Raw genomic sequence first — 15233 nt, 5'->3', positions numbered from 1 at the left:
TTATATAAATGGAAGGCCATAAAGGTACAAGCTCAATTAAATTACAGAATCTAGCTCTTAACCCTGGGTTTTGGAAATTATCAGTTTGATTTTCAAATTGTGCTAAGCTTGCTAATCTCATCTGCATGTATTAAGTGGTAATGACATTCTAAGGAACTCCCTCTGGATATAGAAAGAAATAGAACCAAGGCTTACTTGCCTAAAATATATATTAAGAATGTTCAAGATTAATGTGTACAGGTAAAGAGAAGATGTTTGATTAATCTCTAAGTATAAATATGGGAGGAAATTCTTGGTTCATATCTACAAAAAAAGGACCATGGCAAAGTAAACATTTCCCAAATATGACTAAAGGAAGAAACATACCCTTTTACAGTTAAGAAAAGGCAGTTCCCCTGAACTGCAAGCTATCCTCTTCAGGATTTTTGCCTGTTTTCTGTCAGTCTGTATCCCTAGAGTCATTCTTACTGTAATTCTTTTAAAAATTAAAGGGGCCTCATAGACTGTCTTGATTATTTAATACAGCTATCATTTAATTAGTGCTATTAACATGAGCCAGGTCACATCATGATTGACTGACTGATAGATATGTTTTTAAATTCTTGCAATAATTTTAGATAATCATAACCCTATTTTACAGATAAGGAAACTGAATCTTTAAGAGTCATTAAGTAATTTGAATGAAAAAACATTGCTGGTAAGTGGTGAAACCAGTATTCAAATCCATCATTATGTTCTTGACTATAAGTGGTAAATTAATCTTTCATTATATTTTTCAGTTGACAGATACTTTAGAGTATCTTATAAACAGCAATATATTGAGCATATAAAATGTGATTTCAAATAGAATCTCACTCCTTTGTAAACTAGGATTTTAAGATTAAAACTAGGTTCTCTGAAAGAAGACAGAACTTACAATGAGATATCATAGCACTAATAACAGAAATAGTTTTCCATAAGTATGAAATGCAGTATACTTTAAAAATTTATTTTATCTCCCACAAAAGAAAATATATTCTTGTGATCACATAAAATATAGAAAAACTATATAAACATGTTGGCAATTCAATTTTTTATTGCTGCTACAGTATTTAGTATAATTTTTCATTTTCTAAATTCAGTCACTAAGTTTAGTAGAAATCAAAGAAAAACAGTGTTTCCAAACACAGAACTACTAACACACTACCGTAATCCAGGGTCAATAGAAAAGCAGGAAAAAATTAACATTAAAACCAAAACAAAACTGATAGAGGCCTGGATATCTACAAGATAATCTGAGAGCTAAGTATAACCTTGACTTCATAAATAACCTGTGGGTCATTCTTAACCTTGTTTTCTCTTGATCTGTAAATTCAGAAGCGGGTCTCAGTGCTAGAGATAAGCAGAAGAAGACTTTTTATTTCCCTATTAATGTACAGCGCTCAAAAAATATAATACGTAAAATCATTTACAGTAAACTGTAAAGTTTCTTTAGGTTTATATGAAAAAGACACTCTTAGAGGAAGCAACTGTCAAAAATGGAGAGATTCCCTTACATGACTTCAAACAAATCTTGTGAAATACATTTTTTACAGTTCATATTAATTAAAAATTTACCAACCTATCACCAGGTCCTGCTCGATACCTTGCACCTGGGATCAGGACTGGGTCATCATCACTGTCATCTGTGTCCTGAAGAGCAGAGTCCCTGGTGGATGTTTCTTCATGAGCTGAAGGCCCGATGGCTTCTGTTTGGAACTGAGGCTCAGGATTGGTGCTATTTTCATTGGTAGCACTCTCAGTGCTAGTCTGATCTGAAGTTTCTGGTTCCTTGGCTTTTTCAGATGAAGTAGATTCTTCTGGAACCCCACAAGAGCTATCAAGATTGAGGTCATTTCTTTCTCCTGAGTTGGAATCTGATGGCTTGGCTGTGAACTTATCTGATTGTGCTGTCAGAAAATAAAGTTGTATGTAACAGGTGGTAAAGTGGGCAATATTAATTATTTAACCTAACTTAGGAGCTGACAAACATATTCTACTATGACATCTAATTCCTCTATAAGGGGAGGAAAATTCCACAACACATTTGGACATGGTCTCTAACTCTAGAGAGATTAACATAGATTAAGGCTTTTTATTTTCCCATACAAAGCAATTATCTAAAGGGAGCAACTCACTTATATTGATATGGTTCTGAACTGGGTTTTCTGCAGATACTCCTTCCTGATATTTTGTCACATCCTCTGATGATTCTTCAGGAGTTTCTGTAAATAAACCAAATTACAGTCACCCCTTGTTATCCATAAGGGATTAGTTCTAAAATCGCTGAAAACACCAAAATCTGGAGATCCTCAAGTCCCTCATATATAATGGCATAATATTTGTATATAACCTATGCATACCCTTCCTTATACTGTAAATCATTTCTATATTACTTATAATACCTAATACAATGTAAATGCTATGTAAACGGTTACTACGCTGTTATTTTTAAATCTGTGTTCCTTTTTATTGTCATATTGTTATTTTGGGAGAGAGTATTTCCATGGAATCCATGGGCATGTGGGGCCAAATGTACCATTAAATCCAGATTTTTTTAGAAAAGTAAACATCAACTTAATACTCCAGCTTTCCTATGGATAAACGGTTCTTAACCCTTTCTGAGTCATAGGAACCTTTAACATTCAGCTAAAACCTCCCCTCAGTACAAGGCAAATATGTATTTGCACACAAAATTGTACAAACACTATCATGGATGGATGGGCCCACTGCTTCTTCCTAAAGTCCAGGCATTAGGCTTCATTTACTCTATGTGCAGAATCTCTGCTTTAGACTATCCCTTACAGCTGAAATTACTTGATCCTGCATTTTACTAAGCTTCCCAAAATCTAAACTTAAAACTGAGCATTTTTCTGCCCCTCTATCACGTACTTGATAAAATATAAACTATCATGAACAAGTAGTCAAGCTAACCATACTATAAATTCTGTTTTGGCCACTGAAAATACTTAATTCTGGAATTTAACTGTCAGATGCATAAAGGATCAGTCTTTAACATTCCTTATTGGACATTTGCTTACCAGATAGCTGTCTTACACATATTTAATTTTAAACTGTGTTATACTAAGGTACCTATACATTTATAAGAAATATAATTCATTTGTTCCTTCATGTATCAAGCATTTATTGAACATCTACTGTGTTCTAGTCTCTGTGCTAGACATTAAATTTCATGTCATTGTCATATAAAAATATTCTACTAGAAAAGGGATCTGAAAAATTCCCTAAGTGGCACTTCAGGTATTAAACAGATTCACTCGTAGCCTGTTTAGATTCTACTTCTTTTTCCCCTCTATAAACCACACAAACACAATCAAAACAGATACAGTAGATTTCACTGCTAGGTATAAAAATGAAAAAGATTAATTCAAACTAACATTTATATCTCATCCATTTATAGTATGATGAATAATTATCCTGGCCACTGTGTCCACAAAGAGGACTGTGTTTCACTGTGTCTCCTCATTTTAACTGCTTAAGGTCCCCATCTTTTGAATCTGCTATCTATCAGTTTTAACAGCTGGACTATAGAAGCAAAAGTAATTTATTAAACAAGAAATAAAAATACAGCATCGAAGGGAACAGAAAAGTAAGTAAACATCCAATGTTGGGGTTTTATAACAACAAAAGCAACATAACATCTTACTTGTTTCACTGTCTCCTTCTGGGGGTTGCACTGAGCTCTGTGGGACCAAAGATTCCTCCTGACCCTCAGATTTGCAATGGCTCCCAATTCCTCTAGAACTTGATGCTATACTGCTCCTATCATCAAAACAAGATAAGTGATTCCACCAAGAAGTTAATAAATACGATCTTTTAGGATAATTTTTGTATTTTACAACTAGAGAGGTAGACCAAAAAATTCACAATACAAGTAAAATGTAGGATTACTTTAATAGCATTTGTAAACATCATTTCAAACAAATCGAGATGACTATCACAACACACTTTACTCTTGAAAAAAAGATTTAAAAATATAAAGGGACTGCTTCTTCACTGTTTGGATCCTTCTATTATCTAGTATGTATTTCTACATGTCTCTGTATTGAGTTTTAATATTTCTACATGTCTCTGTATTGAGTTTTATCACCTTTCTTGTCTTCACTACAGATGGTTCGCCATATCCAAATCCTTAATGGTTACACAAATTTTTATCATATGCCCTTAGACTCTGTTATTCCAGGCTACTTTAAAATTAATACTTGAACAAAAGCCTGGGCAGTTCTTTGATCTTTTGAACTGCTCCCTGTGGATCACCTCCAGTTCTGATCTGCTGTTCAGATATGGCAGGTGACTGAGCATCAGAGTTCTGTAGAAGGACAGGGTAACATTTTCTGCTTCAGTTTCAATACTCACCTGATGATGACCATAGTTCTATTAACATTTCTGGCTACAGCAGAATACAAGGCCAATTTTTAAAGAAATAATTTTCAATGAGTATTCTGTGACAAATCATGGCATATGTATAAGAAGAGGACTGAATGAGAAAGAGGACATGTATAACAATCTGACTGAGATTTAAATTAAATTCATAGAAACGCAACAATTCTTTAAGTTTAAAATAAATGTGAACAAGAAAAAAAAGTAAGATTTACAGTAACTTAAAAAAACACTAATTATAGACAAATACCAGTAACTCAATAAACAATACAAACTATCATGGACTTTTCGCCATGACAAAAACTCTTTTAGGCTGATTGCAGAAGTCAATTTGACTTATAAAAAAAAAAAGAGAGAGTACATATATAATATTATTTAAGTAAAATTGTATATTCATATGGGTGTATATATGCAGAGAAAAATGTCAGGAAGGCTATGCACCTGTGTTGAGTGTCATGTCAGTAGGATTACTACAGGTAAATTTTTTACACTTAAGTTTTTTTTTTTGTGTGTGTGTGTGTGTGTGTGTGAGTGTGTGATAAACCTGTATTTCTTTTAAATCAGAAAGGAATATACAGCTATTTTGGCAAAGAAAAGCTAATGTGGTATATATATATATTTGTTTTTTCCATTGAGAAAGCTATGATTCAGGCATGAATAAAACGCTCATTGTATACATTATGATAATTAAAATAAAAAAGGAACAGAGACATATTAGTGGAAAAGACACAGTAACCGAGTAAATATATTTAACATATGTTAATATGGCATTTTAAATCACACAGAAATAAAAAGATTGTTCAATAAATGGTAATGAGACAAGAAAACAGCCATGTGGTAAAACCAAAGCTATGGCTTCACATTATACTTTATGGGAAAATAAATTCTAGAAGGAAGATATAGTTTTGGATACCAAATTATAGAAAATAGAGGAATATAAGAAGAACCTTTTCTCTTAATTCTAGGAATAACAAGGCTTTCCTATGCATGTTATCACAGGCAGAAACCATAAGGCAAAACCACTGTAAGTAAACTGAAAAACAAACACCAAAGTGGGAAAAATATTTACAACAAATGAAAGACAAATGGCACAACCCTCATTTAATTCTATAATAAATAAATAGCTCTAATAATGTAATAAGAAAAAGATAAACACCATAGTAGAAAACTGGGCAAAGTATCTGAAAGACAATTTACAAAAGATGAGAACTGTAGCTAACAATCACTGACGGCCTTCTCAGGTGCCAATCAAGGTGCTAGTAAGTGCTATGTACTTTCTCTGCATGATCTCATTAAATCTTCATACTAAACCTATGAAGTAGGTTCTATTAAATATGCCCATATTCAAGGGAGAAAACTGAGATTTAGAGAGGTTCAAAAACTTGTCAATTTCTGTCCAAACTCTTAGCATGTTCTATTGCCTCATCTGTTACCAAAGAAAAAATAAGAGCAAGACACAATCCTGGTATAGATGAAAAAGACTGTATACTTTTTTTTAAGTTCTGCCTGTTTGTTTGTTTGTTTTACAATGAATGTTGAATACTTGTATAATAATAAAAAATGCGAACTGCTTTTCTGACAAAGAAATAAGAAACTGATGAATGAGAATATAGTTCATGGTCAGTTTTTAGAGAAGGAAAAGTAGCATTCAAAAGAAGAATGGGACTAATGATTTTCTCTAAAAAAAAAAAAAAAAAACTCAAAAAGTTTAGATAAGATTCTTCGGAAGACGCCAGCTCCTTGTATACAGAATCATGAGAATGGAAAAGACGTGATAAGTATGATGACCTACTGTCATCTTAAATTATGTATTAAGAAAAAGGGCCACAAACATCACGATTTTTAAATGGTCAGGCACTAAGACTTATAAAGAAGTCCTACTGGCTGCACCTTCAAATACATATCTAGAATCCAATCACTTTTTTTTTTTCTAAACCACCTCCACTGCTCCCATCCTTGTCTAAGCCACCACCACCTCTAACCTTTCTTACTACCATAGCTTTTTAACTGTCCTTCTGGTTTATACCAATGGTATATGCTCAACACAATAACCAGAAATAACCTTTTCCTTTTAAATATCCTCCTCAATTTCCTGGCAGACCTTATCTACTACTCCTGTCTCCACTGCTCACTCCACTCCAGCTACACTGGTCTTCTTAAGATCCTTGAACATACTAGGTCTGATGCTTCTGCTTCAGAGTCTTTCTACTGGTTTTCTCTCTGTCCCAAATGCTTTTCCCCTAGATATATATATGTGGCTCACTCCTTCTCACTCTTCAAGTGACATTTTGCCCAAATGTCACCTTCTCAATGATGCCTAGGTTTCCCAATCACCTTTACCTACTCTATTTTCCTCCATTGTACTTAGTACCTTCTAACATACTATATGGTACACTTATTTATTAAGTTTATAGTAAAATTCCTCCATCTAGAATGTAAGTTCCAATAAGGCAGGGGTTTAAGTACTTTTTTTCACTGATGTATTTCCAATGTCTACAACAGTCCCAGGAACATAGAAGATATCCAATAGTATTTTAAGATCCTACTTAATCAAATATTTTAATATAAAATACATACATACATAAACACAAATGGAAACCAGTGAATTTAAATAAAAGTAATATCACATATCAACACATAGTTCATTACATATTAATAGACAATATATAACTATATTATATTACATATAATATAGCAACATAACATGATCATATATTAATATGCAATTAAATATTAAATATATTAATATATTAATTGTGAATAATTAATATATTGGTCATTAAACAATTGGCATAATTATATATTAACAAATATTATATAACTATATCATATATTAAGAAATACTATATCAATATATTAACTAATATATTACTATTTCTAAATTTAAATTAAAAATTTTGTATGCTCTCTCAATCAACTGGTCATGAGACAGTGGGAAAGAGTATAAAAAGCTTACATAACTTGCTTTTCTTAAATATAAAATTTCATTAGATTAATGAGCAATAAATATGATCAGAAACATTATTAAAGAGAAGTTACAGGACCATTAAATAAAAAGTTCAACCTTACTAGTAATCAATTAAATACTAAAAGTATTTTTAAATCAAATATAGAAGTTAAAAATAAATAAATATATTGAACACTAGCCTGGAGACAGTAAGTCATATATTTCCATATGTGCCTAGTAGGACTATAGTAAGTAAAGATTCTTTTGGAAATAACTTGGCAATATCTTTTAATCTAGATATAGTTCATTTCTGAAATATCAAATAAATAATCTTGAAGGCAGGAAAAAGCTTTATAAACAAAGATATTCATTAAAGCCTTATTTGGTAAAAAATGGTAAACAAATTTACAGCCCAATTAAAGGAAAATGGCTAAGTAAACTACAGTACATCTACTTGATGGACTATTACACAGCTAGTAAAATAATATATATTAAAATTAAGTAACATGGGAATATTATAAAGTTAAGTCAAACAAATGCAGGGGAGAATACAGTATATTCAGTATCACTAAAATTATATTCTAAAACTCAAAACAAAAATCATACATATACACCTACCTAGGACCACAACTGCAAAAAGTCCCAAAATGTTAAGTTTATATTTTTGCACTAATTTTAATTATCAATTATTAGTAGTAGGATCTTTTGCATTTTCTATCAGAAGAAATATTCTAGGATGAGCAGCACTGGCATCATCTGGAAAGTTTTTAAAAATGCAAATTCTCAGACCTCCACCCTAAACCTAATTCTGAGAGTGGGGTCCAGTAAAATGCATTTTAAAGAGCTCTCCCAGTGATTCTGAGGCACACTCAAGTTTGAGAACCAATACCTTATAGCAAAGCAAAACATAAAGATGACAAAGTGTTAAAAATTGAAATCTAATACAATCCTACAAAATGGCTAAGAACATCTTTACAAAAATATTAACTTACCATTCATCTGTAAAGTTCAGTTTTATTGTGCTTGTAGTTGTTCCTTCTGTGCTGTAGTGCAAACTTAAAACTGGTTCACCTGTCCCTGGTTTGGGGCTCAGCTTTTCATTATTGTTATCTGAAAATTGTGTTTAAAACATTTGAAAAAGTCTCTGAAACCAGTACAAAGATGACATTTCCTAAAATTTATAAAACTTATATTAGGTTGTCCTTGTCATAATTCTTTTTTCACATCTGTTATGGGTTTCATTTAAAGTTTGAAGGCAAGTGTTGTAGAAATACTCTTTATATTTCAAAGTAGCACTGCATCAAATTCTAGCTTTGTGTACATGACTCCCTTTGATTCAGATGGAAATCACACACATTGAGAACCATATTTAGTCATTAGGGGAATCAAAAAGTATTAACATGCAATGACATAGTTACAAACTGGTACCCTTATTTAATAGAATGCTCATAATTCCTCAGTTGCTTGAGCATCAATAATAACTACTTTTGGCTCCTTCAGAAACACTGCGATGTAAGATACAAGGGCTCTGTGAAAAACGGTTTGGCAAAAACTGTGCTACCATGAAATGTTATCAAATTCCTTCTGTTCTTTCAAACTTACAGATTTATAATTTAGGGAGGAATCATAGTTTGCACTTCATGGGGGAGAGGCTGGTATTTACTGTGCTTTGATATTTTCTAAAATACACTTTGTTGTAATATATTTTGGTATATTTCCGTTTCTCTTCCTGACTAATCTTACAAGGGATTTGTTTAATTGTGGAAATAGCAATCTCATTTTAAGAACCTATAAATGATGTCAATAATACACATCTATCTCGGTGTATGAAATCTTTTTTAAATGACGAAATCAAGAAAGTCTACACAAATTAAAGTATTTAAAGCTACCTTCCCCACCTCCCAAAAGAATACATGGATATTCAAAGATATAATTAAACAGAGCTTTACGTATTTTTCATTTTATGATGAACAGTTTGGGAAACATTAAAATACATAGGGAATACAAATGGATCCATAATCAAACATGATACATTTCTGCCAGTTGCTTGCAGAAAGAAAACTCTTCTGTGAGATAATCTTTTTCCTTGACACCAGTTCGACTGATTTAATACTAAAAATAACTTCTCTTGAAAAATAACAACAAAGACAATCACTATTTCATAAAAGCAAATTTACTTAGGATTTTTTTTTATTATTGGATCTACTTTCTATTGCAGTGAAGGACTTATATATTTTTTCATTCGTCTTGAAGATGTTGGAGCACACATTAAGAGAATCTCAGCTGGGCTCAGTGGTGGGAGGAACCCTTAAGCCCAGGAGTTCGAGTTGAGTCTGGGTGAGACCCTATCTCAAAAAAAGGGGGGGGAGGGGGGCGGAGAATCTCATAGAACCTCTGTTCTAGCCTTTATTCTGTGAGAGGACAATTAACAAGACTTTAAATACAAAAATGCAGTAGAAAAGTATTCCACAAGCGTCAAGCTGGTAACAAAACTTAGTATCAATTCTCCTGTCTTAACTCCTAACTCACGAGAAATCCTGTCCTACAGAATTGCTATTTGAAAATAATGTGAATTATAAAACTGATATCCCAAATGGTAAAGTCACTTTGTTTCTGCACTACTTTTGTTATGATTATGTCTTTGATTTAAACAACTCCTAGAAATAAATTAATAACCCATTCCAACTGTCAAAGATTTAGTATTACATTCAGTGTTTTGGAGGAGGTATTTTACCAAATGGCAATCTAATAAATAACTGAATTAATAGACCTTTAGCTTACAGAAATGTATTAAGGAAACATCTGCCCTATCCTTTACCCTCTTTCAAAAACTTGCTGTTTCCTAGTCATTTGTCTACAGTTTTCTCTTATTCTTTAGTTATGTTACTGAGATTTTTGTTTCATCACTGCTGTCTTTAGCTTCTGGAATAGACGGGAACAGACAGTTAAAGACTGGATGATTGGATGATTAAGGAAACTGAGAGGAAGAGTTGGTGTTAGTTTTTTCATTTTCTCTCTCAGTATTTTATAAAATTTTTGTTATTTATTTTTCTTTTAAGGTAAAGATGGTATAGAAAACAAAAGCAGGTGTGAGAGAAGTGTGAGACTGAATTTCTCAGATCCACCTTGATTACAGTTAAGACTTAAGTTACGAGAAGCCTTGTGGAATTTAAATGATATATGAAAACTTTCCTTTTGAGGAAAATTAAAGAGACAGTTATAGATATCTACATGCTATGACTATAAGAATATATTATAGTACACAAACAACTATTAAGAGATCAGAACAGAGCACAAAACATTTTTATACAGGTTCCCCACCACAAGCAAGAAGTTTTCTAAGATGGTTAATGATCATTAAAACCTTCCTCCTACAGTATCTACTACAAAGTTTGTTGTTTTTATTTTTTTGAGACAGAGGCTCTTTTTGTTGCCCAGACTGGAGTGCAAAGGCGTGATCTCAGCTCACTGCAACCTCTGCCTCCCGGATTCCAGCGATTCTCCTGCCTCAGGCTCCAGAGTAGCTGGGGTTATAGGTGCCCGCCACCACACCTGGCTAATTTTTGTATTTTAGGAGAGATGGGGTTTTACCATCTTGGCCAGGCTGGCTTGAACTCCTGACCTCACGTGATCCACCCGCCTCGGCCTCCCAAAGTGCTGGGATTACAGGCATAAGCCACCATGCCCAGCCTACAGAGTTCTTATTTGATCTCTCAGGAATATAATCTACATATTATAAAACATGTAAAATATTGGTAATATTCATTTAATCATAAAATGATTATAGGTGATAGAATTTGTTCTTTTAAGTTGTTAATGAATTCGTCAGTCTTGTGTAAAACTAGCCTGTTACTATAAAAAATAACATGAACACTTCTGTTAGTCACAAAAACTTCAGGTCCCCGAATGCAGTTATTTCCTTATAGCCTACACTTAAGTAAACAGTGTCTCTGGCAGAAACACAACACAGTGAAGAACCTGGTTTCTTCAATCGCAAGTTGTTTTGTTTTTGTTTTTGTTTTTGTTTTGAGACAGAGTCTCACTCCATCGTCCAGGTTGGAGTGCGGTGGCAAAATCATGGCTCACTGCAGCCTCGATTTCCCAGGCTAAGGTGATTCTCCCACCTCAGCCTCCTGAGTAGCTGGGACTGTAGGCACATGCCATCCCACCCAGCTAATTTTTTGTAACTTTTGTAGAAACAGGGTTTTGCCATGTTGCCCAGGCTGGTCTTCAACTCCTGAGCTCAAGCAATCCATCTGCCTTAGCCTCTCAAAGTGCTGGGAGTACAGGTGTGAGCCCCTGCACTTAGCCCAACTGCAGTATTAATGACAGTATATATTCCAAGGTTTAAATTCATTTCCCAGCCTTTTCCCATTTCACTGTCCTTCTTTAATTCTAGTTTGCTTGGTCATATACAGTCTATCAGGTTACATTTTCTCAGGAATTAGGATTCCTGGACTACAATGAATGCATTCACTATTTGTGATAAAATGCATATTCTAACTACAAATGTCTAAGAAAAATCTACTTTAATGATTTTAAAAATTAAATATTTTTACTTTATTTGAAAAAAAAAAGTGTAACTATTTAAATGTTCCCTAACTTCTCTGTCAGCAGTTGGATCAGCAAAAACATGCTAAAACTGTATTTTTCAAAGTCTTATTTACATAATGTACAGATATAGATAGATATATATATAAAACATAGAAATATGTTGCTTAAAAGGTAGATTTTTATTTAAAAGCCTTAAGGTTTAGAACTTCATCTAAATACACAAATAGTTTTATGTAGAAAGCCATCATATTAATAACTGATTTATTGAGCATTAGTGAATATATATCAATTATAAATATATGTGTGCCAAAATATATACATTCCTTTAAAAAAACCTTTGTAATCAGTATCGTCATCTTCATTTTACAGATGATGAACTGATAACAATAAGCTTAATTTTTTCTCTAGTTACAGAGATTTCCTCCCCCATACCATCCTTTCCATAGACAGGGTCTTGCTCTATCACCCAGGGTGGTGTGGTGGCACCTTCATAGCTCACTGCGGTCTTAAACTCCTGGGATGAAGTGAACCTCCTGCCTCAGCCTCCCAAGTAGCTACGATTGCAGGTGTGTGTCACCATGCCCAACTTCTTTTTTTATGTTTTGTAGAGATGGAGTCTCGCTATGCTGCCCAGGCTGGTCTTGAACTCCTGGCCTCAAGTGATCCTCCTCAGTACTCCAAAGTGTTTGGATTACAGGTGTAGGCCACTGTGCCCGGCTGAGGTTTCTTTTTATAAGAAGTTCCTACTTAATATACAATCTTAGAAATAATTTGACTACAAAGATAAAAATAAGATTACTTAGATAAGTAACTATTTTAAATAAGAAATATCAATTGTTGGTGTTGTTACTCGTTACTCCTCAGAAATAAATAATTCATATCAACAACATTAACAACTGGTAAGAGTTTTGGTAGGCAAAATTATCACTTTGGCATTATAGTATAGGAAAACTATGTTGTATCTTCTTTTAGGGCACTTAAGAAACTGAACTATTTCTTCCTCTAAAAACATTACAGGAGAATATTTCTTTGTAGTGTGCTCAGCGCACACACACAATATAGTGGGGGAAAAATCCCTTTTAACTTGTTCAATACTGCTAAGTTTTTAGATAGCCATTCTATATTGCTCAGTAATTATGGTTATTAAGAATAACTGATGACATCAGCAACTTAGAATGGTCTCTATGGAAGCAAATTACCATTTGAAACACAGGCTTCAGAAGCACAGCAATAATCACATAAACATCAGGATAAAATACTGTAAAAGACTTCATTTTGGGGGATTAGAAGTGAAAGGTCCATAACTTGAGATTCAGGAAACCAACTTAAAAGATCCTTTTCAGAAATGCTACTAGAGACCTTTCAGGATAATGCACTGGCTCAGAAAAAAAAATTCAGAATGAGCTGAAATATAATTTGAAAGCAGTTTCCTTGAACTGCTATGTATTTAATTAGGTATCTTTCAAGTCTTTTGCATAAGAATCACAAAGTAACTATTTTTTGTAATGCACATACTGTGAAATGATTTAATCTGTACATTTCTACTACGAAATTATAATAACGAAAGGTTCAAAAAAATGCTCAAAGACATACAAAAAAAGTGTGATAACCATAGTAAAAAAAAAATATGCTGAGTATTTTGTATATTTAAATATTGTTCAAAATGTTGCTATAGATCTAAATATCCAAATACTGATAAGGATGTTCAGACTTTAAGCTAGGATACCCCTGGATAATCTATCTTATATGTAAATCTAAACCAAATATTCAAAATGAAGATAATTAACTAGGTACAGCAACAATAATTTCTTTAGAACCCCATGCCCAACATTTTTCTCTGCTGCTGGGTCACTATTATAACTTTATAATCACACATTAATTAACTATAGTAGTTTAGATAAGCTGTGGAACATATGAAAATAAAATAGTTTATCTAATGAGTTTTCTATTGTATAAAGATGCGTGTATACAGGATATAATGATATCCTATTTGCCATTCCATTATACCAAATTTTTTTTTTTTTTTTTTTTTTTTGGTCACAATACTGTATTGTATACTTGCAATGTACTAAGAGGGTACATCTTGTGCATTTTTTTTTTTTATTATACTTTTAAGTTCTAGGGTACATGTGCATAACGTGCAGGTTTGTTACATACGTATACTTGTGCCATGTTGGTGTGCTGCACCCATCAACTCGTCAGCACCCATCAACTCGTCATTTACATCAGGTATAACTCCCAATGCAATCCCCCCCCTCCACCCATGATAGGCCCCGGTGTGTGATGTTCCCCTTCCCGAGTCCAAGTGATCTCATTGTTCAGTTCCCACCTATGAGTGAGAACATGCAGTGTTTATACCAAATATTTTTTAAAAACCAAAGTTAGATGGAAATAAAACACACAGTGAAATATTCTGAAAAAATAATAAAGCTTAACTATCTCCCCACATTTTGCACTCCAACTTACTAGACTTGTATAGAAAAGGCAAATTTCTCAACCATAGTTTTTAAACCGATGCAAAATTTTCCATTTTCATAGGTCAGGGAATCCACAATTTTTCTGTAGATTCCAGATTAGAGGATCTCCAATTCTCCTTCCAACTATTTGTATAAGGAAGTATATCTGGATTCAACGTGGAAATGCTGCTTCTAGCAGTAGACTGCTAACAGAGAAGATCTATCTACCCTACAGATAATTGTGAGGCAATGCATTTCATTCTAAAAAATGAGTGCTTACACTAGTGCAAATCTAGATTTATAAAATAGAAGTGATATTATGTAAGCCAAAATGAAACAAAGTGCAACTTTACTACAGACATTTATTAGGAAGTCCATTCTCTCTAATCTTTTTAACATTCAATCAAATTTTCTTCTGGCAATCACAACTCAACTCTATGTCAATTATTATAATTTTAACCCAAGAACTTTTTTCATGACATAACATAGAAGTGTGAATTGAACTTAAACATGTGATTTGGATACATTTAGACTGAAAATTGTGCTTGGTTCCACATTCCTACCAGTATTTAGAATTTATGGGTTGAAATGTGGTAGCCATTTAACCTTTGCTTCCTTTTCTCCTACTTCAGAACCAGTAGTTTTATATACCTCTATTCATAAACATCTCCTATTCCTATTTCACTTTCAGTCTAGGGGGAGAACAGTATAGAATGAAAATAAGTAAATATGCCCAAGCCAGGTGGCACGTGGGCCCTGCCAAAATCCTTTTCCAGTATTTCCTTTCATGACTGTTTCCTTGGGTATACTCTCCTTTACTGGAAAAAAAAAAAAAAAATCAAATCTGCCTATCATAA

General features: G+C 33.2%; 1 protein-coding gene across 9 annotated transcripts in view; it reads right to left on the bottom strand.

Moving 5' to 3' along the window:
• The window catches only part of DCAF6 (DDB1 and CUL4 associated factor 6), a 141441-nt gene that overhangs the window by 28777 nt on the left and 97431 nt on the right, over positions 1-15233 (bottom strand). For all 9 annotated transcript variants that reach the window (XM_030935411.1, XM_030935412.1, XM_010371788.1 and 6 more), the window contains 4 exons: positions 8359-8476; positions 3686-3801; positions 2157-2243; positions 1601-1928 (listed from right to left, as the gene is read on the bottom strand). In XM_030935411.1, coding sequence (XP_030791271.1) covers positions 1601-1928; positions 2157-2243; positions 3686-3801; positions 8359-8476 — 649 coding nt within the window. The remainder of the gene's footprint in view (positions 1-1600; positions 1929-2156; positions 2244-3685; positions 3802-8358; positions 8477-15233) is intronic.

The sequence above is a fragment of the Rhinopithecus roxellana genome, chromosome 8 (assembly GCF_007565055.1).
Source record: "Rhinopithecus roxellana isolate Shanxi Qingling chromosome 8, ASM756505v1, whole genome shotgun sequence".
NCBI classification, from domain to species: Eukaryota; Metazoa; Chordata; class Mammalia; order Primates; family Cercopithecidae; genus Rhinopithecus; species Rhinopithecus roxellana.
Note: the sequence above shows the minus strand (reverse complement) of the source record. Positions and strands in the feature narration are given on the sequence as shown.